Raw genomic sequence first — 25,334 nt, 5'->3', positions numbered from 1 at the left:
TGTAGGTTTTGATAAAAAGAACATAGGCCTCATTGGGCCTAAACATGCGCCAAATTCCCAGAGTATTATTTTTCACACAAGCATAGGTGCAAACGTCGAACGAAAAAAAGCGACCAGTTTGGACAATCAGAAAAAATCTAGCCAACGAAATTAGTTCTATTTACATTACTTCATCGTTTGCAAGCGTTGAATTAATGTAACTTCAATTGATTTTGTTTAATTGAGAATTGTTTAAGGCGAACTGCTTTTTACCCTTTTAACCTACCGAAATTTATTATAAAAGACGGCGCTGTCGAGAAGTTAGAGACCAGGGATGTCCAACCTGCGGCCCGCCTGAGATGTTAGGCCCGCTAGCCATTTTAACTTCAAGGATTATTTTTTAGCAAAATTGCAAAAAAAATGAAAACCACTAACATTTAAAAATATTTTGCTTCATCTCATAAATTTCCTGAGATTTATGCCGCACCTCAGCAGCCTTCGTACACGATACACCACCACTGCGACTTGTAGGTATGGTACGGTGGCACATGTGGGGTTGCACATATTGTTGAGAGCAGGTATTTCTACCCATGAAAATCATTTAAACTGCAGAGAGAAACAGGCCGACCGACAAACACCGAGCAAACATCCTCAGAATCAAGACGACGTCCTTTATTGCGAATGTTGATAACATCTTAGCTGGAAAACAATGTCAAAAATCCCATTGACTTCATATTATACTGTAGAAGTAAATTTCAGTTTCTTTTCATGTGTGTGTTAATTGTTTCTGTTGTCAGAGATGAAATTAATGATTTTTAATTGTTTTTTTTATGTACCTATTTTTTTTGAAATATAATAGGTTCTGTGGCCCATTGAATTATTTCAAGTGACAATGCGGCCCACTATAATAAAAGGTTGGACATCCCTGAATTAAAAAATGACAAGCTTCCTACGGGATAGGTCAAGACATAAGCGGTTGAATTTTACAATTTACGCAGATTTTCATTTGCAGAACGACATTGCTGTTATTGCGAAGTAGTGCTCAATGCAAATGGTGAAACTTTGAGGCAGATATAACCTGCAATAGCGCACACCAACTAAGAATAGAGATTGGTAATAAAAAAAACATCTATTTCGTTAGTAGCAACACAAGAACCCACTCTAAAATTAAGAATGGACTTTGAAGAAGCAGATGTAACGACTGAAAAGAACATTTTGAACAACAATTTTACGTATGTTGATCAAGAAGTAGCAAATGTATCATTGCTACCAAGCACACCAGGTAAGAGATTTTGTTTCAGTTAAGGCTAAGTGAAAGGGTATACTTGGGTACGTACAACTGCTTTTGTAGCTCTTACAATAAATTTTAAAACATTCTTAAAAGCTTTTTAAAAGAGCTATTTAAACTTGTGACAATTTAACATGCTCAAAGGATAAATAATATTACACTTCACTTCAGGTAAGTTGTTGCCCACACAGTGCCATGGATAGTTGGATACGTTTAACGTTTAGTACAGTGGTTCTCAACCTTTTTGTCTTGGTGGACCCCTTTTGGTGCCTTTGAAGCGGTTGCGGACCCCCAAAAAGTTCTGTTTGAAATTTTAGTATATCGCGTCAGTAGTATAGAAAATATAAATGGACTTGTAAATGTAATAACCCTCGGTACTAACCGGTAATAACCTGCCACAAACACATTTGATTTTATACCAGCACAAGCACATTTGATTTTATGTGAGAAAGGTAAATCGCAAAGTACAAAGTCCGAATTATGTGCAACAAGCACATTTGATTTTATGTGAGAATTCAAAACCTAAGTGAAGCGATATAATTGTGTAACCGGGTTCGCTTCATAATTTTCACGATAGGATACTGATAAAAAGGCACCTTATTATGAAATAAGCGGGGAATTGAAAAAATGCTTATAACATAAGTTATAAAACAGAGATAGGGGCAGGCAGAACAAAGCTTGTGTTCTATAAAGAGTGAGCAGATTCAATCTTTTTAATCTGATGTTTGTATTTAAACACGAAAGGAGTACTTGGTAAAAGAATGTCTTATGAAAAGCTTCAGCGTGTGATGAGACCGGATGGTGATGATCTTCAAAAATCTCCTGCTAGTTCAAACAATACTTTTTATAACTCGACTCGCTCCTCAAGCATAAATCTCATAAACTATGGTGAGAACTCTGATTAGTCTGCAGTTAAAGCTATTAAGGATAACAATGTGACGTCATGAGCAAGTATTGCTTTCGTGTTTAAATACAAACATCAGAGTAAAAAAATTGAATCTGCTCACTCTTTATAGAACACAAGCTTTGTTCTGCCTGCCTCTATCTCTGTTGTATATAATATGTTATGAGCATTTTTTCAATTCCCCGCTTATTTCATAATAAGGTGCCTTTTTATCAGTATCCTATCGTGAAAATTATGAAGCGAACCCGGTTACACAATTATATCGCTTCACTTAGGTTTTGAATTCTCACATAAAATCAAATGTGCTTGTTGCACATAATTCGAACTTTGTACTTTGCGATTTACCTTTCTCACATAAAATCAAATGTGCTTGTGGTATAAAACCAAATGTGTTTGTGGCAGGTTATTACCGGTTAGTACCGAAGGTTATTACATTTACAAGTCCATTCATATTTTCTATACTACTCGCGTCTCCTTATGGAATCATATGTTACATAAGTTTCTAAGCAACACAGTTAGAAGAATTTACTGAATGCGCAACGCACTTGACGATTGATGAGATTAACAAATTATGTTATGAGCCATGTTGGCACACACGATCAAACATCAGTAATCTATATGCTGATGCTGATTTAATGCTTTTTTTTTGATAAATTTTATCAAAAGTTAATAGAATACTTGCCACCTTTAAAAAACTTCTTCCTTTTTCCATTTGCAATCAATATCTATTCCTCATAATCAGTGCCGGTCTTTGGGGTGTGCAAACCGTGCGATCGCACAGGGCCCGCAATTTAATCAGAAAATGCAGTGATTTTTGTCATTTCCAATGGAAAATATTCATACTCAAAGTTTTGTTAAACATGCTATTAGAAATGTAGATGTTATTGTAAAGTCAGTTATTCTCGTTACTTGAGAAGGGCTAACTTGAGTATTGCCGAAAACGTTCTAAGTTTATAGTTTTATGTTCACTCTAATATATGATGTTAAATGCCGTGTGGTTGCTTGGTTTTATCTGTCTATGGTTAAAGAAAATCACCTATCTACCAAAATTGTATGCTCTCAGAATGCATCAAATTCAAAGTAATTTTTCAAAATTTTCTGGAGAAGCTCCATCAGACCCACCGCCGCTGGGTGTACACGCCGTCAGGCTTCGCCCGCCGGCCGTCAAAACCCTCACTTCCCCTTTCAAAATACCTAGCTGCGCTACCAAATTGGATCATTGTCATTGGGGCCCGCAAAGCATATTCCGCACAGAAATACCCTTAAGACCAGCACTGCTCATAATCACCGTCATTGCAAAACTGTGAGTGGTGATAGACTGCTGAATAACGTTTGCATTAAGTTAAACATTGATCAACAATCCGCTGTTTCAAAAGAATTAAGTCGATGATAGCCAACATAGCCTTATCAAAAGGTTTAAGTCATTTGCATGATTTTTTTTAGTTAAGAAACCAAACCTTTGTGCAATGTCCTTTGCGATTTCATACGACGCACCAGTGCGTTGCCACTTACAGTTTGAGAATCACTGTAGGTTAATACAGAAACAAAGCACAAACAATTTTTAAATTTTGCAATTTATCAATCATGCTGAAAACTCGGAAACTTTTACGGACCCCCTAGGGTCCGCGGACCCCCGGTTGAGAACCACTGGTTTAGTATAAAATACAGATTATTATCAATTCAGAAATTTTACATCCAACTGATACAGGTGTCTATATACTACCTTTTGATCGGCAGTGTTTCTGAACAAAACAATGTGTGCATTCACAGAAAACTCTAAATTGAACTACGTTGTCTTGGCTATCATTCCTATCATATTATTTGTTGCTATGGGAAACATACTGGTCATAATTGCGGTTTGGTTGGACACAAAACTACGCAGCGCCACCAATTGCTTCCTAAGTTCTTTGGCTGTGGCTGATCTGCTCGTGGCTTTGACAGTCATGATACCAAGCCTGGCGATGATTGTTAACAGTAAGTAATTGTAAAGTTTTTCAATTGCAACAGTCATTAATGTTGATTAAGTTTAGTAAAAGTTGAAAAAGCTGAAAACTTTTTCTTTCTCCAAATTTATTAATAAATTGACCACAGAAGTTGATATAAGATAAAGATACGTGTTATATCAGAGCAAGGGTCTCAAACGCGATGCAATTTAAACTTTGGAATAATTAACAATACAGTAGGCTAACAATACTTGCGATCTAGCGTTGTTGGTGTGTTCTTACTAGTTTTTTAGTGCGTTTTAAAGTGTAAATTTGTTTATTAACTTCTTATTGGGTATTGCGGCCCTCGGGTTAATTTACAAGTGTTCATTTAACCCTCAGAGCAATTTGAGTTTGAGACTCTTGTATTAGTGTGATTAGAATAGATCATGGCGATTTTTATTCACAGGCTATGCCCACATGAGGTTCAAGTCTGATTGAAAGCCAATCTGTTAGTAACCTTATTGTTTGTATAAATTGATAGTTTGAGTAATTGTTAATAGACATAGTCTTTGTGTGACTTTGAGCTACTTTTGTTACCATACAAATAATGAACAAGATTTTAGCACTTGTGCTATTGTGCTAAAAATCCAACAAGCGTCTGGCAACATTGGTATTAGAGAAAGATTTGTCATTTTTTTTAACGTAAAATTAGGATTTTTGCATTGATTTGAGATTCAGTGATCACACTTTAGCAGTTAGGATTCTCAAATCTATTATTTTAAGGGAATATAAAGTAGGCTAAATTTAGCTGAGAGTTTAAAATCGAAATTAAATCTGCCTTCAACTTGCACGTAGGCAAGGCCAGTGTATGCAGATCGCTATAGAATAATCGCAAGCTTACATTGGGCTCTAAGCCCGGATTTTTAGACAGTAACAAATCTGAGCAATTTCCGATATCATCTTTAACACTTTCCCTGACCTTTTACATTAAAAGGTTGTTTTGCATTACTTTACTACACATTACATTTTTCACATTACTTTTCACATGTTTTCCTAATTAGCATGGTATAGTCACTATTTGGTAAGGCAAGTTGTTACCACTGATGACGTACATATTTTGGTAATCGTTGTTCTTGTTTAATAAGAATGTTTGTTTCTACTGTTAAACCATCACACTTAAAATATTCAAAACACAGTGTGAAAATAATGATGGAACCAAAAATAGCTTTTCAAACTCACTTGAAAAAGTTTCTTGAAAGAAGGTATTCTTTGTGTAAAAAAATAAGTTGTCGAGCAATTAGCTTGCGTTAATGCTATTCAGAAGTAAATTTTACATTGCAGTTACAAAAAATGGTTGTAAATCACATTAACATAGCTAGAGTAGGGGTGTCTAAACTCTTTTCCCAGGCAGCCAAATTTGATAATGCATCAGGGTATCATTCATTATTATACTCTTCAGGACAAAAATCGCTAATTTCGCAATGATGAGTTTAATTTTTCCGATGTCTGTGAAAAAATACTGCCTTGATTAATTGAAAAAAAGTGAAAATTGAATAGGTAGGATTTTTGAATCATTTGAGTAAAAGACAGGAATTTGTCACTAAGCTAGGACATAACAATCATCATCTCAAATGATTGTTATGTGCTAGCTTAATGACAAACTTCTGTCTTTTTCTCAAGTTTTTATTTTTAACAAATTTCAATCAATACTTACCACAACTTTTCCCCAAAAAATCACACTTTCTAATTGGCGATAAAATTACGTTTCGCTGAAGTCCGAAATTAAAAATTTAATTGTCTTATTAAAATCACTCATAGAAACCATCATTTCAAAACTTCAAAGCAACTTTTTACTTTCACTTTACTACGATGAAGAGATCGGAAGATCGAAACACTGGTCACTGTCCGTAGTTACTTTTAATAGTGTCTTTGTAGACATTATTTTTAAAGAAATAAAAAGAGAGTCAAAAGTCATACAAATTTCACTTTGTGTGGAGCTACATGTAGCCTACTTGTGACATTACTGTTATTTTTTTATTCAGTTGTTGATTTGTGCATATCAGTTTGTATCCTCTATGGATCCTTCTGTTGTACCATGGGCCAATCCTATAGCTGTTTGCTGGTACAACCTTCATTTCCTTGAATCCATAAATTTGCTTGACAAAAATCTTGACGTAAATAATAAACAAAGAAATTAATATAACACTCACGCGAATCACATAAGCAAACTTGTCATGATCTGCGAAGACAAGCTTGAAACTCAGTGACTGGGAAAGGGAAGTTCTTGTCTGATGGCAAAAAACTTCATTGCCTAGTTTGGGGTCCAAACAAAAATAATTGGCCAGGTTTGTGACTCATAGCCAGTGGCGCCGCCAGACCTTCAACATTGGGGGGGCAAAATATTGACAGTGCAAGACAGTAGCATAGTAAAAAATTTTGCAAGAGGGGTGTTGACAGCCGGCGGGCGAAGCCCGATGGCGTGTTCGCCGAAGGCGACACTTAGCGGCGGGGGGTCTGGGGGGCCTCCCCCAGAAAATTTTGAAAAATTACTTTCAGTTTGGTGCATTTTGAGAGCATTTTCAACAAAATTGTGGGTATGAATATTTCTATAAAATGGTGCTGTCCGGTGGCATAGCAAAAGGATAAGATCATGTTTTCTTCGGCATTTTTCGGAAATAAAGCTAAGTCTCTATGTTTTCTTGTTGCTAATTCCAGACTGAGATATTTGAATGTTTGGTATTGGCAAAACTCGCTCTTTTAATGCAGTTTCGTTTAAAATTAGGCAAACTTTGTTTTTGAGACATAGGTTGATTGCTTTTTTTTGCGAGATTATTACAGTTTTATTATTTATCAATTTTCTCCTTGGTTGATTCAAAAAACGATCTTATTCAGGTAAGTAACTAGCTTTTATGCTCTGAAGTCAACCCAAAGTTTAGAAAATGTAATGTGTCATAGAGGTCATACATCTTGATGAGTGTCAAACAAAAAGCTTTGAGACAATGAAGTTACTTTAGGCTATTTCTGATAAATTCAAGTTTTGTGTAACGAATAGCTGTTTAGATGTTAATCTAGATCGAACAAGCGATCTCAGCAGTGAGCAGTTGCAGATGGCTTGCATCCTTGCACAGTTTGACGAGAAATTACATCATAGGCTAAAACTTTTCTTGTAAACAATGTATTAACATCCGTAAATTCAATTTGAAAGGTTGAAACCCCTGAACCCCCCTCCCTTGGCTACGCCACTGGTGCAAGACATGCAAGACAGTGGTATATTATTTAATTTCTCTTGTTTTCTACCAGGGCTGGAAAAACTGTTTAGCTTCCCGGGAATCTGTTTTTTAGAGGAAAAATTTCCCGCGGCTTACAATCACGATAATTAGAACCTTATATTTCACTGATCTCCGGAGCTGACGTAAACCTTAAAGGGGTATTAAAGGAAAAACCTGACTTGGCGATTTTCCACGTTCTTTGTGTTTAACATGCTACCATAAAACGATTTTCAATAAAATTTTGCCCCATTGCGGTCTGACCACCATTGTGCGCGTGCTTTTGTCAGAGCTTTCAAAACGAGATTGGCCTGAGCAACGAAGCGTGCGACTGTAAAGAACGTCATAAAGTCTACGTCATAAAGTCTAGCAATCAACCGATCACGCAATTATTGTTACTACGGGCGATTTGACTGTAGGCTATGTATGTATTTACATCAAAACAGCACATTTTAATATCAAAACAGCAAACAGTTTGCTCAAAACATCAGATTGGTAACGTGGTTTTTGTTATTGCTGGACTTTATGACGTATTCTTGAGCTGTGTTTGCACGTTTTGGTCATTTTGAAAAAAATGAAAATTAATGAAACACTGGACTTTGGGCCTTGCCAGCGCCATTGAAAACAAATTTTTTTGGGTAATTGTTTTTGAAATGTATTCTTGAATGTTCAGTTTACTCATTTTAATGCTTAATTCCGGTTTGAAATTTTCCTTTAGTATGCCTTTAAAAGTCATGTCGACATATTCTTGATGCCCCCCTTATCGAAAATTGTTCTTTGTATTACCGCTTTGAAGGAGGATTACGACTATGAACAAAAGAATAAATTTTAAACTTCATTTTGAATTGAAAAGACATGACGTAATGTCTTCCAACCTTAGTTAGGCTATATATTTTTTCATTACGTAACGTCTTGTAGGAATAAATTGAAAATCAATATGACCACTCAAAATGAAAGCAATGGGACTACGAATCCTCACTAAACCAATCAATCAATGGTCTTGTTGCATTGAAGATGACAACCTTATATTTTACTGATCTCCGGAGCTGACGTAAACCTTAAGGCATAGATCTGTTGACTCAATGCAAACCCTTTGAAGGTTGGGGGGGGCCTGTCAATTCAACTTTTTTGTATCAACAGTTGTATATCTAAAACCACTGAGGCTGCGACTACGAGATTTCTTGACTTTTTCTAACTTTTATTCACCTCTATTGAGCTGAAGTTTTGAGCAAATAAAGGTTATAAATTGAAAGATATAAGGCATTTCTCAGCACATCCTCTGAAATATTTCGTATTCTATTGTGAAACATTTTCCCACCAGCTGGATGCAAGTAATTAATTTGGTCCATGTCTCGTTAATCCTAACTGTTTCACAGCGTGAAGGGCATTGGCTGTATGTAAAACAATGTAAAAAAATTAATCACAACATTACTATGCACGTTCTTCATTACTCTACCAAAAAATAATGTGTAAACTCACGCTACAAATTACACTCATAAGTGACCTCAACATTTCAACGTATATGAGCAGTTCTAAGACTCACATAGTTTTAATTTTCGGATATGCTCAGCGTGAATAATTTTACAAAGTGAATCCCAAATTTTGAAACCGTGCCAAACTAACAGAGATATCACTTTTAAACCATAAGAAGAATTGACAGCCCCCCCCCCAAACTGAACAAGACTCCAGGAGCCCAACCTTCTAAGGGTTAAAAGTCATGTCAAATTATTCTTGATGCCCCCCTTATCGAAAATGGCTCTTTGTAGTACCGCTTTGAAGGAGGATTACGACTATGAACAAAAGAATAAGTTTTAAACTTCATATTTGTATTGAAAATACATGACGTAATGTCTTCCAACCTTATCACATTTTTTTCATTACGTAATATTTACCACCACCAAACCACTTTTGACGATCGAATTTGTTAATTTATTATTCGGTAAAATGTTTAGATGATGTCACGTCATTACGCCGATTTGAGATATAATTTCATTCATGACGTCGTATGGATGAAAAACTTTTACAAGTTTTATACTCTGCTGAGATTAAAGAAGAAACATAAATGATAAATATTGGAGAAATTGAGTCTCCTTTACAACTTAAGAATCGAACAACTCAAAACTGTTGAAACAAACGTTTTGTTTAAGTGAAAGAATCACTGCAAGCAACCAATGCCAAAATGCGCGCGGAAGAAGTCATGGGAGTGTGAGGTATCAAAAATTTAACAGGTTGTTATTTTTCTACATCAATGTGACGTTAGTTAAAAATTTAAAAAGTCTATATCTTTGCTTCTGTAGAAAATCTTTTTATCTACTGTACACTTTAGTCATCAAGGTTTTCCATACTTTTTTTTTAAAGAGAGAGCTTTTACCTCCCCTCCCCCCCCCCCCCCCCCCTTGCAACTTGAGTTGACTTACTTGAGGTTGGGATCCAAATATTAAAAAAATAATATTAATATGTATTAAAAAAAAAAAAAATTAAAAAGATGATGCCCAAAACATTGGGGGGGCAGCTGCCCCGCCTGCCCCCCCCCTGCCGGCGCCACTGCAGTCATAGCTAATCGCCAATACACTTTGACCGAGATAAGGCATGAATGATAATTTTCGTAGAACATATTTTTTGCAGAAACGCCATAAGAACATTACAGACACAAACTTGCACAACAGAATGAAAAACACCCAACCAGTACTTAAAAGCAACACCAACAGAAAGAGATATATGCTGTAATCCTAAATGGAAGCGCAAAAAGATTTCTTGTAATAAACCGTTCAATTTTTGTTGTCAATCTTATGTCGACTAAGAGGCCTTTAAAATAATGTTTGTTGCATGAACTGAGCTTGTGTTAGGCCTGCTACTCCTCACAGAAAAATTCTTTTAGATTACGAATGGCCGTTCAGCGACGTGATGTGTGGAATATGGGTGATGCTGGACGTTTTCTTCAGCACTTCTTCAATTTTTCATTTATGCATGGTCTCTTTCGAGCGCTACGTGGCGCTCGCACGTCCATTCCACTACAGAAATACATCTGGAGGCGGCAATGCTCGCATGGGAAAGTTGCAATATTTAGTACAGAGAAAGGCGAGGACGTTAAAACGTGCCGCCGTAAAAATCCTTCTTGTCTGGGTTGTAGCCCTTAGTAAGTACGGTCTGGCCATACTTTAAAATTAAAATAAACGAACAAGAAAACATTTTAAACGTTGTTAGCAATAATGTTCAGAGGCACCGGGGGCGTCCACGTTTGGAAATCTTAAAAAATCTCTCAACATGGCATGGCCGATGATGATGATGAGTAATAATAGAAACAAGCGTTGTTGGTTGGTAGTGGTTTTTTGAATACATTTTAATGGCTTTATGATGTAACATTACAAAAATTATTTATGTTGTTTAGGTATTGCTATTCCGTTACCAATCTTGGGCATGATAAATCGAGACAATTTGTTCTATGGAAAGATGTGCACTATCAACATACCAAACTTTCAAATCTTTGGCTCCTTGTTGGCTTTCTTCTTGCCTCTAGCTACTATGTTTATAATGTACATTCTCACAATACGAACACTGCGTCAGCAAGCAAAACTGGTGTCGGGCATGCTGGTGCATAACTACAAACACTCATCATACTACCTGAGCAGAAAGTTGTCACACAGGCGACATGCGCATCGGCCTGCCAGCTCGGACAACTTTGATTGTGGCAAATCTGCATCGACGACAAGCCAGTTCGAGCAACACGATCCGGATCAGCAAGAAGAATCTCCCACCAACAACCGACAGACAGAGGCGGTATATCGACAGTTGCCAAATAGTCAATCCATGTGCAAAAGCTGCGGTTTAAGTCAAGAAAATGGTGCTAAGAATACATCTTCCATTTCGATTGAATGGAAACAAGTGACAAAAGCGCTTCGGCAAATACAATCAATTCTGAGAATTGGGAACCTTCGAACTTGCCAAGCGGAAATTCCATCAAATCTTGCAGGAGATGCAGATACACAGCAGTGAGTAATAGCATAGTTTGTCGAGAACACTCTAAGGTGCGTAAATGAAAATAAAATAAAATCAAACTGAAAAAGAAGTAGCCTAAAATAAAAATCGAAAACCTTGGTCCGTTTTTGTAAAACTTTTTTTCAGTTTAAAACGTAGTTAATACTTTATACACAGCAAAAATATAATTATTTTCTTCAATCACTCCAAATCAAATTGTAACTTTTGTCTCAGGTCCTCTTCTCCGAAACAAAATACCTCAGATCGCGAACGAACTTTTCTTGCTCGGAAGCAAAAATTGTCAATGAGGCAGGTTTCAAGTTCATTTAAAAACAAAGCCATGGCAAGCATTACCAAAGAAGAAAGAGCTTCAAAGGTAAAATGGTGCAAACATTGCAATACAAGAGCCTAGCATAAGATTCTGTGCTTGTCAATTAACTTATTAATGTACTCGCAGTTAGTGTTATGGAGGTCATTCATGAAAGGGATACTATACTGTGCGTTTCCGCTTGCACTGCAATCTGCATACAATAATTATGCAGTGATTGATCACTGTTGGTCATTAAACTGTCATCAATCGGTCATTGTTGTGCTTTTCAGGTTCTTGGATTGATTTTTGTTTTGTTTTGTTTGTTCTGGTGTCCTTTTTTCGTAACCAATGTTTTAAGCCGCCTTTGCTCCACCTGCAATCAAGAACTAATGGGCCAACTTATGAATTGGTAAGTCATCAGAAAGCCAAGATTTCGATAAGTTTTAAAAACTGTAGAATTAATTTAAAACTAATGTTCAATCAACTTGAAATGATAACAACATTGTTGCTGCTAAAGTATAAAGCTTTTTGACTAGTTTAGAAACTTTTAGATTACTGACCTTCATTTGCCAAGGGGTGTTTCCACCAACCTAGCTTTCTAAGGTTGTTCATTATCATACCATTATTACGCTAAAATAATGAAACGAGAAATTTTTGTTAATAGAAAAGCAGGGCTGTGGATTCGGAGTGGAAGTCGTGGGGTCGAAGTCGGAAGGATTTTAGCGTGTAGCCTACGGAGTCGGAGTCGTTCTTTTTCAAAATATTTTTTCTTGTTCACCGTATTGCGCTTTGAACGTTTATTAGAAAATAGACCTGTTTTTCCTGTCATAAAAGTCACCGTTTTAATTTCGATTACAACTTAAGTGAAATTAAATGTAAAAATGAAAATACAACTTATAAACATTAAAAAAATCTAGCAACACTCAAAAATCTGGCAACACTGAATCCGGACTCGGAGTCAATTAATTATAAATCGAGGAGTCGGAGTCGTATAATTTTTGCCCGACTCCACAGCTTTGCTAAAAGTGCTTAATTCTGTAGACATGTTCAAGTACGAAGCAGAAATAAACCAAAGTGACAAATTTTTAAAAATACAAAATCAAGCCGTAGGTGTACAGTACACCTACGACATGGTTTAATACTATTTTTCCTATCATCACCCATCAAATTAATGCCCGTTGGGGAAAGATTACATAAAGTCAACTAGTTACTAGAAGACTGGGAAGCCAATCTTTTTGCCTTCAAAGATGCAATTGCCAAGTTTGGTCAAAGCACCGCTGTCTACTGTGGATAGGTGGCAGGCAGCTAAATGAAGACAAAGACTTAACGTTGCCTATCCTTTGTGTTGCAGGTTTGTTTGGGTGGGATATGTCTCTTCCGGGGTTAACCCGATCGTGTATACCATGTTCAGTCGACGATTTCGCGACACTTTCCACCTGCTGCTCAAATGCAGAATCGGGGAGATCAATCAACAAAAGTTCGCTCGTAACGTTTCAAGCCACCACAATTCGAGATCCTCCATGCGTAGCGCAAGATCCTTAGTAGTCTCAGGTCAAAGACGATCTTCGAAAACTTTTTTTCGGTTGGCAGCATCCCATTAGTGAAATAAGTCATAATCACGATGTAAAAGTAAAAATTATGTGTGGTTGAATAACGCTAAAATTCCGATAAGTGAGAAGATACCTTCTTGGAAAAAAAGGTTCAACAAAACAAGAAATCCCTAAAACCATGGGAAAACACCCTAGTCTGGCAATCGTCAATGAGAGCTCATAACAACAACGAACGTCACCTGACTATACAATGACGACCAATGAGGAACGATTAAACAGAATTAGTTTGCATCCTATGAACTCAGATTTAAAAAAGCCAATCAAGAACCCAGAAAAATATTTTTAGAAAGCGATGTCGTCTCTACAACAAACAGAAAAGATAGCCACGCTCAATTAAAGCTACAAACTATAACAGCAGATACGATACTTTGCAGAAGTTGTGTAGCCTTTATATAAAATTCTATGAATTGATAAGTACGTTTAATGTTAATACGTTACATACGTAACAACATGTGCGCTTGCATTTTCCAATAGCCTACCTCGATTTGTGTTGCAAAGTAAGATGATCTCACACCGTGCCATACTGTATTTTATGTAATTTATAGAGCTGTGTAAATTCATTCCGAAAATTTGTAGAGTCAAAGTCTTCATTGAGATACAGTATGATTTTTTCGATGCCCAACATGTAATGCAGATTGGCAAGTCTACCTCGCGACAAGACGTGCTTGAATGACAAGGACGACTGTTCGTCAAGCGATGGTACCTGTTCATCATTGGACAGCGTGTGGTCAAATATTGTAACTTAGGTCAATCACAGTCACGTGATTATCAGAGAAAGGCGAGCAGCAGGCAAGCAAGAAAAACAACAACACAGATATCGTGCGAACAATAGCAAGTTCAATTTTAGAGAAAGACGAAGACGCTGCTTCAGTCGCGGATGAAGGGTGTAGGTTGTAGACTTGGATACATACCTGATTCTACGGCGCAGTGATAACCGTTTTGCGCAGTGACGAACTGCAAAATGCGCAGTGATAAAATAAATCTTTTTTGACCGACCTAATAGGGCATACAAAACACAAAGCAGATTTCTTTTATGTTGTCAGTTTTTTTTTTTTTGAAAAACCAATCAGTGTAAAATAAATTTCGTTTGAAATTGTCTGATCTATGATGTAATAATGTCGGTCTGGGCCTTTATCGGGTCATTTAGGCTACGCAGTGAACTTGAGTGTTCGTAGTGAAACATTAGACCACTTGCAGACAATTGCAAGTACGTCAAACTATCAAGTGACTGCTTGTACATAAACATGAATATGCCACCGCTCTCTAAATGTAATCCAAGGTGTGCTATTTTAGGGTAGATGCAGGATAAAGAAAGTAAAGTTCAAAAACCTTCAAATCTAGGGAAGCAAGAGTGGTTTGCAAAGTTTTTCACAGTAATAACAAAAGTGCGATTTCAGACAAATAAAAACAACTCAACGCAAGTTTTGAGAAACTTATGCGAATTTACTTTGAAGTATGAGTTTTCGACACTTTATTAATTCCCAAATTCTTGTGTATTTTGTTTCATTTCGAAATATTTTTGTTTCGTACAACTTTATTTTAAATGTTATATAGGCATAAACCAAAAAAATCTTAAAGCAAAGCTAAATTTTCATGTCAAGTTAAATATTTTTGCTTCTGGAGTACTTCCCCAATCGAATGAGTCACCTTACGTTTTTGCTGCAGACGATGGTTCTCCTTTTATACACGTTGTCGGTTTTCAAAGAAAATTTGGAGAAGTGAGATTTACTGATTTCGTTGATTTTTTTTACAAACTCGGTCGCAAAAACTGTCCCAGTGGGTCGGGTAAACATTGATAAAAATTTTTCAAACTTTGGATTTATGATCAATATTCATTAACACAAAACATAAAAAGTCAAGTAAGTTTAGATTAGAATTTAAATATCATGGGGAGTGTGCTGTGCAACACCCTACTTTACTTTCTGAAAATATGTGATCTTAAAGCAGAGGGCGACAAAGTGAATGGTTTCTAAGAATCATGTAAAAGAGAAGCCAATTGTTGTTCTACTTTCAGTTTCATTGCTATATAGCCTACTGATCGATCAACTAACGCTATGAGTAAGCTGCAAGAAATCAGGGCTGTGGAGTTGGCCGAAAAATATACGACTCCGACTCCGGCTTCTGTGTTGCCAGATTTTTTAGGGTTGCCAGATTTTTTCTTAAGTTTTTGCTTTTATATTTAAAAAAATAATGATTTTACTTTAGTTGCGATCCAAATTAAAACGGCAACTTTCATAAAAACTGACAAGAACAAAACACTTCTATTTTTAATAACGTTTTAGTACCGTACGCAATCCTGAGAACAAGAAACACCAGCTCACACTATTTTGCATCAACTTGTGTTGTCTTAGGAAAAACATTTTCAGGTGAAAGCCAATATTACAGTTGATCGTGTTTATTAATCACATTTTACAATAGATTGATAATTTGAATAATGCTTGATAGGTAAACAATAAGAAATATCAAACATTGCCAATCACACCATCACGCGTCAATGCTGTGATAAGTTTTGAAAACTTATTTAATGTAAGCTAATGATGAGGATGGCAAGACAATGGTTCAACATGATCAATAATTTTATTTTACAAACTGTTGATAATTTGATCAACATCTTATCGATAAAAGATGAGAAATGTTGAAGTAATCATTGTTTCGTCAGCACTCCATCCTTCACCAATGGCACTACCGTCGTGGACAAATCCAGAAAAATCTCCACAGTAAAAGGCGATGCTGTTTGTCCAGTAGATCCAAGACATGAGTGTGCTGGATATTTGAAAGTAGGCTTGTTTCTTATCCCAGGACAGAAAGCGAAGGCGTCTTGGTGCATGCTAATTGCGCGGAACTAAAAATGTAATATCAAGATTAAAGGTTTAGCATCAACTAATGCTTTTAAACAACAATGCAACTTTATTTTAAAGCAAAATTTCTGTCTTGATTTAGTTTTTATTTAAATTTATGTTTTTTATTTAAATTTATGTTTAAGTTTATGTTATGTTTTAATCAAACAAATTGTTTCCAACATACTTTGCTTCAATCACATGTTACCTTTCGAAATGTGTCGCTTCCACCTTATTTTTGAAATTTGCTATAGCCTCGTATCGAGCACTATAGTTGCAAAGTTCATCTCATGAAAGTGAAAGTAAAAGCAACAACAAACAGATTGATTTATCGCTTCACTGACATTTGGCGCAACATTACAATGCGCATCCTCAAAGCAAATAACATACAAAATAAAATTTACAAAGTTGTATACTGCAATGCGGTTGAAAGCAAGAAAAAATGAAACACACATTTGTTCCAGACAATTGTTCACCTAATCAAACGTCATATAAAACCGTTCAGGTCTACTGAATCTTAGCGTATTACGTCATGGAATTTTTCCTAAAAATGAGCCAAAATTGCACCATCGTTCGTAAGACTTGTGTCAAACCTGTTTAAACATGAAATATTGCATCATCACCTTTGAACACCTGTTTGAATTGCGTGACAATGTCTTTCACTATTACGTCACAGTACTGCGTACGTGAGTTTGAGATATTGATATCTATTCTGGTCATTCGTGAAATGGTTGCTTGAGAGTTAGTCGCACGTTTAACTGTTTTGCTTAGTGCTTGTCAGCTGGACGAAAATTTCCGTCTTTTATCCAAGTAATCTGTTCTGTAGTGACAAGTTTTAGTGGTGTACGGCGTTACATCCCATTTTCGACAGCCAGGTGGCTAATTTTACAGAAATACAATTTTGAATAGGCGTTTCAAAGGAGTGTTTCTTTTTCGGTCATTACATGCAGACGAACGGATTCGAGAATCTTATGTTACAATTTTCCCACGAAGAGATTATGGTTTACCGCTGTGACCAACATTATATTAAAGGTTGGTTGAAGATGTGTGAGCGGTTACTTTCCACGTTAAGTTACATAAAACTTCCTACATTAAACATTAATTCGAAGCAGTGGAGACCAACAAAAAGCTGACTCTTACATCTTCCTTATTTAGTTATAGTTCCATATTATAGATGAAAAGCTAGCTCTTTGTTCACACATGCTAAAAGAAGATCACAGAATTAACTGGTCAGAAACAAAATATTTGAAAAAAGAAACAAATTATTATTATCAACGCACCACGGCAGAAAGTTGCTTCATCAACATTACGTCAAAACAATGCAATGTACTCAACCGGAACGATGGAAATCTATTACCGAAAGTTTATGAATCTTTATTGTCTTGATACTCAGTTTTCATGCCTATTTGAACACAGTTGAAAACGTTGTTGTAATTTAATTTCGTCTCGAATTTCTGTTGGTCTCCACTGCTTCGAATTTATGTTTAATGTTGAAATTTTTTACGTAATTTAACGTGACAAGTAACCACTCACACATCTTTGGCCAACCTTTAAAATAAAGTGTGTTTCATTTTTTCTTGCTTTCAGCCACACTGCAGTATACAACTTTGTAAATTTTATTTTGTATGTTATTTGCTCTGAAGATGCGAATTGTAATGGTGCGCGAAACGTCAGTAAAGGTGTACAAGCTTTACGACAAGCTTTGTTCTGGTTATGAAGTGTGATGGTCAGAAATGATTATTGCATATTTTTACTATTCTAACAAGATTGCTTTTCTGTGTAGTGACAGTAAAAAAACAAATCTCAATCTTTGAAATAATGTTGTGCTTTATTATTATGATTTGCATCCAAACTATCTCTAAAAGATGTCATGAATTCGATTTGAACATACATTTCAAATTTATAGACTACATTTGTGACCAAAAAACAAAACTGAAATAGAAAATTCGGTGAAAAGCTGATTTGAAGTAACTTTTCTCATAAATCAAAACTTTTCGGAAGTTCCCAGATCTACAGTACAGACTATGGAGTAAATTTTGCTCAATCGAGTAACTTCTCAACAAACACTTTTCTCGTTTAATGAGGATGAAGCTGCAAACTTTATTATCCGAAACTACTTTGCGATGCTAGTAAAACACTAAAATAAATCATGCGTAGACGATGCGTGTGATGCTGGTGTGATCGTGAACCCTCAATCTTATTTTCCATCAATTTTCTGTCTAACCATTGTGTAAAGATAATATCCAAAACCAAAAAGTCATAACGCTGAATGAAACCATTCGGACAAGTTTATCCTTCATCAAACAGTAAGTCATTGGATTTGACTGAACAAAATAAAATAGTGTGTTTAAAACATTTAATTTGTTACCTGAATGTACCCAGGTTCGATCCATCGTTTGGCATTAGGAGGGAAATGCTGGAGAAGTGTTCTACTGTCTCCTCGATCAAACACAACAGGGATGGCGGGACCACTGTCTTCAGGGAAGTTGTAAACGTCATCTTTTAATGGTTAATGATTATTGTAAAGATGAAACAAGTTTCCTCCATACTGAGCGAGGAATCCATTGGTTGTACGATATTTCAGATAAGAAGATGTATTGAAATGTCGAAGGGGTGTGTCGTTTGGAACTTGCCAGATCATGACATCTCTTGCTTCCATTTCGAAATAAGCAGGATTTTTGTAATCATCACTTGTGGCGGCTGTGACAAATCCAAATATATTTCGGTTTTGCCAATTTCCATCTCCGCTCAACCTTGCTGCACTGTTACCCTGCTCACTGGACCATCTATCTCCAGTTGTGCATTTTCCTTGGCTTCCTTGTCCAATGTTATTTTCATGGATGGATGCGACCAAAGTCCATCCTCCTGCATTTGTTGTCATGTCACAATAAGCATTGTAATCGTTCCCATTCAGATCTCGAATCTTGTACAAACCATCACCACTGTCTGGAGAATCTTGTTTGATTTGAGAACAGCTTTGGCTTGCTTTGTTAGCATTGATAGAATCTTTAAAAAAAAAACGGGACCAAAAGTTTATACAATATACTGTGTTAGAAACCTACTTAAAATCACCACAATGCTTGGCACAACGAATCAATTTTTTTTCAGCATTACATTTTATTAACAAATTGCGTGATACAGAGCAGGGCCGGATTTAGCTAATGGGGGACCGGGGCACTTTTAGATCGGGGAGCCCCCGTACAAAAAATATTTCACGCCGCCGACCTCTACATCTACAGTAGCATTAATCCAGCACTGCACAGCATTTTGCAGAAACTTCAAAGGCTGAAAGAAAAAAAACACAAAATCACATTTTTCAACGTCGGGGGCCCTTTAAAAGGGGAGCCCGGAGCACCTGCACCCTCTGCCCCTCCCCCCTAAATCCGGGTCTGATACAAAGATAACTAAATAAAATGTGATCACATGCATTAGTTACAGATTAGTGCATAAACCAGAATAACTCAAATTTTAATTGTTTATTAATTAAAATTATTCAGTTTCAATACAGTACACAAGTTACCTATTTGGGCTTGTAGTTGAGAAATCTTGTCGCAAACTGATCCACTAGAAACGCTGCAATCACAATGATGAGGAGAGCATGGCTCACCTTTAGCCCCTCGCTTCCCAGGAGGTCCTGAATTCCCTTTAAGGGGGTTAGATACAGAAGGTAGTTCCCTTCCACAAAACTTGTTGCATGGGTCTAACTGCGAAGCACAATGTTCCACAGCAGCGCAAACCAAGAGACATACCAAAGCGAAATTCAGCATTACTTTTGCTAGACTTTTCCATTGGCCAGGCACAAGTCACAACACTTTGATTAGTACTAGTGTGATTTTGCCTAAGGGGTCCAGGACTACAGAGAAGGGGACTTCCGACTGAAAAACGGCATGGGCCTTAAGAGGGTTACTACCGCTGAAACAAAAATCGACAAAAGATAACATCTAAACGTCTTTCTGTTTCATGTAACAACTTTTACGGGTACTCAGCACAAAATTGAGTAAGCTGTGGCTATATTTACACCATATAGTGTAATAATTACCTCAATAGTGTTGCCAGATAAGGAATTCTGCCTTAATTTGAGAAAAGTTTAAAGCTGTTGAAAACAAAAACTTGAATTTTGTAAATTTTTTTAGTCCTGGGCAAAGATGAAAACGCTAATCTTATTCCTAACTCTAACCCTTACCTTAACCCTTCCTAACTTTAATCCTAACTCTGGCAACACCTGATTGTAACCATGGCATTAAGTGTGGAAAAATAGCCCCTTCCAATTGAGTATATGGTAAGGAAAATTATGCAAACATTGATAAAACGTAACGTAAACATTTCACTATAACATTTAAAAATCATAAAGCTACATGGAATCGCCAATACTATAAGACCGTATATATTCATTTTTTGGAAAATTAAACAAAGATGATGAATACTGCTGCAACGCCGACTTTGTTAAGCCTATGTGTTTCCGGTGGCTCCAGGTCCCCTGCTGCCACAGGCAAGCATATTAACCTTTGAAAGGGGGGTGTCACGACTGCCAAGTCGCTCATTGTTGCCTGGTTTCGGAGGATGTTTGAAGTTCCTTGATTGGGGTAGGATTTCTACACAAACAGATAGAAAATAATGTAGTGCAGTGATACATACAAAGTATACTAATCTGCATCGTATTTATGACCTCAGCAGTCAACAGTAGCATTTGCTAAATTCTGGAGTTTTCAACTGCGGTAATCGTTAAAGCAGGCACGAATTTAAATAAGACAATATAAATTTATTACCTATCAGTTTAACTATTCACCTGCATTTACTTTTTGTTGCTTCCTCCACCTTGAAGTTTTCGAATTTTGCGGCTTAGAACTAAACTTGGAGCAAAAAAAATATAACAAAATGGCTATTTTTACACACTTGTTGCCATGGTTATAATCAGCTCAGTTGTTGCCAGAGTTAGGATTAAAGTTAGGAAGGGTTAGAGTTAGGATTAAGGTTAGGGTTTTGATCTTTGCCCAGGACTAAAAAAAAATTCCAAAATTATACAACATATTTCTGCTTTTTTAAGATTTGAAAAGAACCAATTACTAACAGATCATCAATTAATGCAATCTGGCTCTTCATTTTAAAATAACTTGCGTAGGAGTTGAGTTCTCACTTAACGCTAACAAGGTCTTAATTTTAACATTTTTAACGTTATTTAAAATCACACTAACGTCAAAAATGATAGATCTATCAGCACTGTCTTGAATGATTGTAGAACTATCCTGTGCTCTTGCGAGTTTCCAGTGATGAAAACAAGTAAAAGAAGCAACCCCACACTTCCGTATTATAGTTACGCATTACCACCAGGAAGCCTAGCAAATAGATATTGCAATATACGGTAATTGGCAAAAGTTTAGTTGTTTTTCAAACGATAGTTTTTATATAAAATATAACGACTTTTATAACTGAATGTTTAGCAGTTAAACTAAGAGTGGGCAACCTGCGGCCCAAGATAACAGTCAAAACTGCTTCTTATATCCTACCCGTGACCGCATTAAAAATTTGTATTTTTTTCTAATCTGCCAGATGCAATTCATGCTATAGATAGAGATGGGCATGATGGGCACTTAAAAATTGAAGTTTATTTTCTAGACAGAAACATAGTAATAAGAGGTAATTACTAAGATAAAGTTACTGTTAACATGATACGTGTCCAAGAAAAGTCGATTTGAAGTTTCAATCTTGGTCGCCATGTTTCAATCTAATTTGGTCAGTGTTGCCATTTCAAAATTGAAAAAGTTTACTGTGTTAGTCATAATGACTAAATTATAATAAATAAGTCAACTTCCGTATATACTGTATGTTGACGCAGTCCTATGATAAAAAATGATTCAACTTTGTTCACAATTCTGTTTTGTGAATTTTAAAAACACATTTGCATTTTTATGCAATTTTGGATGTTAAAAAAGTTTAGAATGGCGGTGCTAAACAACTGGACTCTATAACCGACTTTGGTCATGTAAAGTAGTTTATTGCAGCAAATCAACCAGCAAGCAGTGCACAACATGCAGCCGTTATTTAAAAAATGTGCGGCTTTCCACAAGTCGTTTGAAATATAGGATTTGGCGGCCATGCTAGCCTAAATTGAAGCAAAATGAGACGAACGCAAAAGACAAGAGTCACAATGCTTAACAATCTGAATAAAAGTCTGCAAGAAAAAGTTACAACAGTTTGTCTCATGTACAAAACAGTACTGGATTTTCGTGCAGTACTGATCTCCAGCAGCGTATTTTTTTTCCATTTTGAACAACTGACGGCTCTAATTGCTAGCAATGAAATTCAAGGTGACACTATTTCTATTGAACTCTTAAGTTTTTGAGGCGGTGTTGCAGGATTTTTTCAATTCCTTTCAAGATTTTGAAAAGATTTCAAAAACATTAACACCCGTTGCTTTTCCACATTTGGTGGCAATCGAGAGTTGTCCATTTCGATAACGACTAGAACATCACACAACTAAGGCAAAAGAGCCATGTCCATTGAGTCCTGTCTTTGTCATGAGTTACCAAGGGGGGTGGGAGGGGACTTGTATACCAGTCCCCGGTATACAAGTCCCCCACCCCCCCTTGGTAACTCATGACAAAGACAGGACTCAAGCTGCGTGGCTCTTTCGCCTTACTTGTGTGATGTTCTAGTCGTTACCGTCCATTTCATCTCCAAATGGAGCTGGTGGAGTTGAAAAATAACGAGCAGTTATCGAAGCGGGTTCAAATACGAAGAAGATTTGCTTACCACATGGAAACGTGCAATCGAGTATCCCATGCTAATAAAACTGGCAAGAAAAACTCTCGTTCCTTTTGGAAGCAGTTACGTCTGCGAAGCAGCATTTTTAAAAGTCAAGAACCAGCTCCGAACTAGATTGTTAGACGGCAATCTGGAGTCTCAAATAAGATTAATGGTATTAGCGGAGATATTTGACTTTGCAGTTTTATCTGCAAACATGCAAGACCAAGGGAGTCATTATAGTTGAATAACTCCTTTTCCTATACTATCGTAAATTTATAAAAATACGTAAAACTCACTGGCCGCCGTATTTAAAACAAACACACATTACGGCTGACGATAGCTAAAATGTTGTATTCACCTGAACCAAACCAAGAATTGTTTACTGTCTGTGTATAAACAAACATATTAAATGTAAAAAAAGATATGCTGCCTCTTTTTTGTATAGCTTTGTATTTTCGTTTGGAGCGGTTTATCTGAACCGCTAACCTCTAAACGTTTTTGATAGCAGACAACAATATCAAGGTTGCCAGATGGGTAAATGGTGCAATCAACATTAATATAACCCAAAGAAAGTTTATTACTTTTACTTAGTTACATAAATAAAAGCGTTCCATATAAACCAGACAAACATTTGGTGAAAAATAATGCAGTTCAAAGGTGTGTTTTTTTTCAAATAAAAAGCATAAAACTAATTGCACATTTTGTGACTTTATCAGAACTGTAATTGTATCCTCGGCTTTGGGTGTGACGTTGCGATTCTAAGCAAACTACGACAACGATTGATAGGGCTATTAGCAACAGTCACTAACTTATAGTCGGCTGCATAGCCGAGTGGTGAGAGCTCTGGAACGGCAATCAAAGGGGTGCCGGTTCGACACCGCTCAGGTTTCTCTGGCAAGACACTTAAAGACATGCCTGAAGGAGGTCACGAAAATTGGCTTCTTTGCCTTCCCGTCCACTTAATCTAAATCTTCACCCACTGGGTGTACGCCTGGATACGACAAACAAAAACTAACTTATTAGGCCAGCAATCGAGTAGTTAAAAGCAGCATTTAAAAGTAGTTAATACCAACTACCTTTAACCAGGTTGCCTACAGTAACTTTTTTTGCGACATCATTGATCAAAAACTTCATTTTCAAGTTTAGAAAAAATGATCTTGATAAGTAATTTTTTGCTGGCCGGATGTCCGCTAATTTTTTGCTAGCCAGATGTCCGCTCTTTTGCTGGCCGGATGTCCGCTGCAAGAGACCTCTCCCTCTCCCAACTGTTGGAACTGACCAGCCGCTCTACTGGAAATAGAGGAACTGCTAGCTCTCTCGCCTTGCGGGGGGATCAGATCCCGCTATTCCATTAATCGTGTTCACCGTTTTGCACCGTTTCAACTCAGTACTGTCGTATCGTTGTACTGTAATTAGTAATAGTTCGCACATCTCATCAACAGTCAAACGGCTCGCACCGTTTTCCTTCTTGTGGGGTGTCTGTAGCTCCTGCAAGCTCTGCTCACGTCATTTTTTACTTTCACATTTGTTGCTTCTCATGCTCATTGCTGTTGTGAAGCCTGCACAGTGCACAGCCTCTAGGTTTGCTGTAAGTCATTTCCATTTTCTTACGACGTTCTTGTTGTTTCCTGTCACTGTTAGAATTTGAAATCCTGGCGCATAATAATTAATCGTATTCTTGCAATCAGAACCTCGATACACATATGTACGTAATTTTGCGTTCTTTTTGTGTAGTGAGATGGCGCAGCGCTCGCTTTCCAATCATGCGATCCTTATTCGACTCCCGACTTATGCTGGTTGTTGACAAACACCGCTCACCTCTAGAGGCGGTCGAGAGAAACGAACTGACCACCCAACTTTCGTTAGTGCCGAAGCCTTAGTACAATGAGAACCTTATCTTTTCATCTCTCCGATGCTTGGATCAAGTATGGGACTTACCTTTACCTACCGCATTGTAAGCTGTGTATCTTGATTAGAAATGCTTTGAGCGATCCACCTATAATTAAAACAGGGTTCTTAAGCAGGTGCAACCACTTGTGCATTAATTAGTATTGCTAGCTTCTGGCTTTAGTATTGTTAGTTTTAGTCCTGGTGTTGTTAGTTAGTGGTTTCATTTTGTGGCCGGTTGAAAACGATTATGGCTTAACTTCGATGTTGGATCGGTCAACCTTTGCTTATTTCTGCTTTGTATTCCTTTCACTGAGTTCAGTTCTGCTTGTTAACATTGTGGTTATGGCGCTGCATTTCGTCTTCACACCTGGTATTCGAAATAAACTGTAGAACGTGGAATATTGAAGACTGTGTATTCTGATCACCCCTTGCCATCATTGTGCCCAGGGGTGTTGTCGTCGCACGGACGGCCATATATGAGCAAGCGTCTCGACATACAACACGCCACGTCTGCTAATACTAATACCTGTGCAGCGTAGTTGACGCAACCCATTGATGTAAACCAGTGATTTCAAAACTTTTTCTGTGCACGTACCACTAAGCAGT

General features: G+C 36.9%; 1 protein-coding gene and 1 pseudogene across 1 annotated transcript; one reads left to right on the top strand and one right to left on the bottom strand.

Moving 5' to 3' along the window:
- The first annotated feature begins 1,152 nt into the window (after window positions 1-1,152).
- On the top strand, window positions 1,153-13,577 carry LOC145766553 (5-hydroxytryptamine receptor 2B-like). The gene is made up of 7 exons (XM_082578273.1): window positions 1,153-1,261; window positions 3,942-4,145; window positions 10,241-10,498; window positions 10,751-11,351; window positions 11,572-11,713; window positions 11,938-12,056; window positions 12,999-13,577. The coding sequence occupies exons 1-7, from the start codon at window positions 1,153-1,155 to the stop codon at window positions 13,246-13,248; spliced, it is 1,683 nt and encodes a 560-aa protein (XP_082434399.1). The 3' UTR covers window positions 13,249-13,577.
- Window positions 13,578-15,869: 2,292 nt separating this feature from the next.
- LOC145766552 (intelectin-1a pseudogene) lies at window positions 15,870-19,861 on the bottom strand (annotated as a pseudogene).
- Window positions 19,862-25,334: the final 5,473 nt, after the last annotated feature.

This window comes from Aplidium turbinatum, chromosome 3, assembly GCF_918807975.1.
Source record: "Aplidium turbinatum chromosome 3, kaAplTurb1.1, whole genome shotgun sequence".
NCBI lineage: Eukaryota > Metazoa > Chordata > Ascidiacea > Aplousobranchia > Polyclinidae > Aplidium > Aplidium turbinatum.
This window is presented reverse-complemented; position numbering and strand designations above follow the sequence as displayed.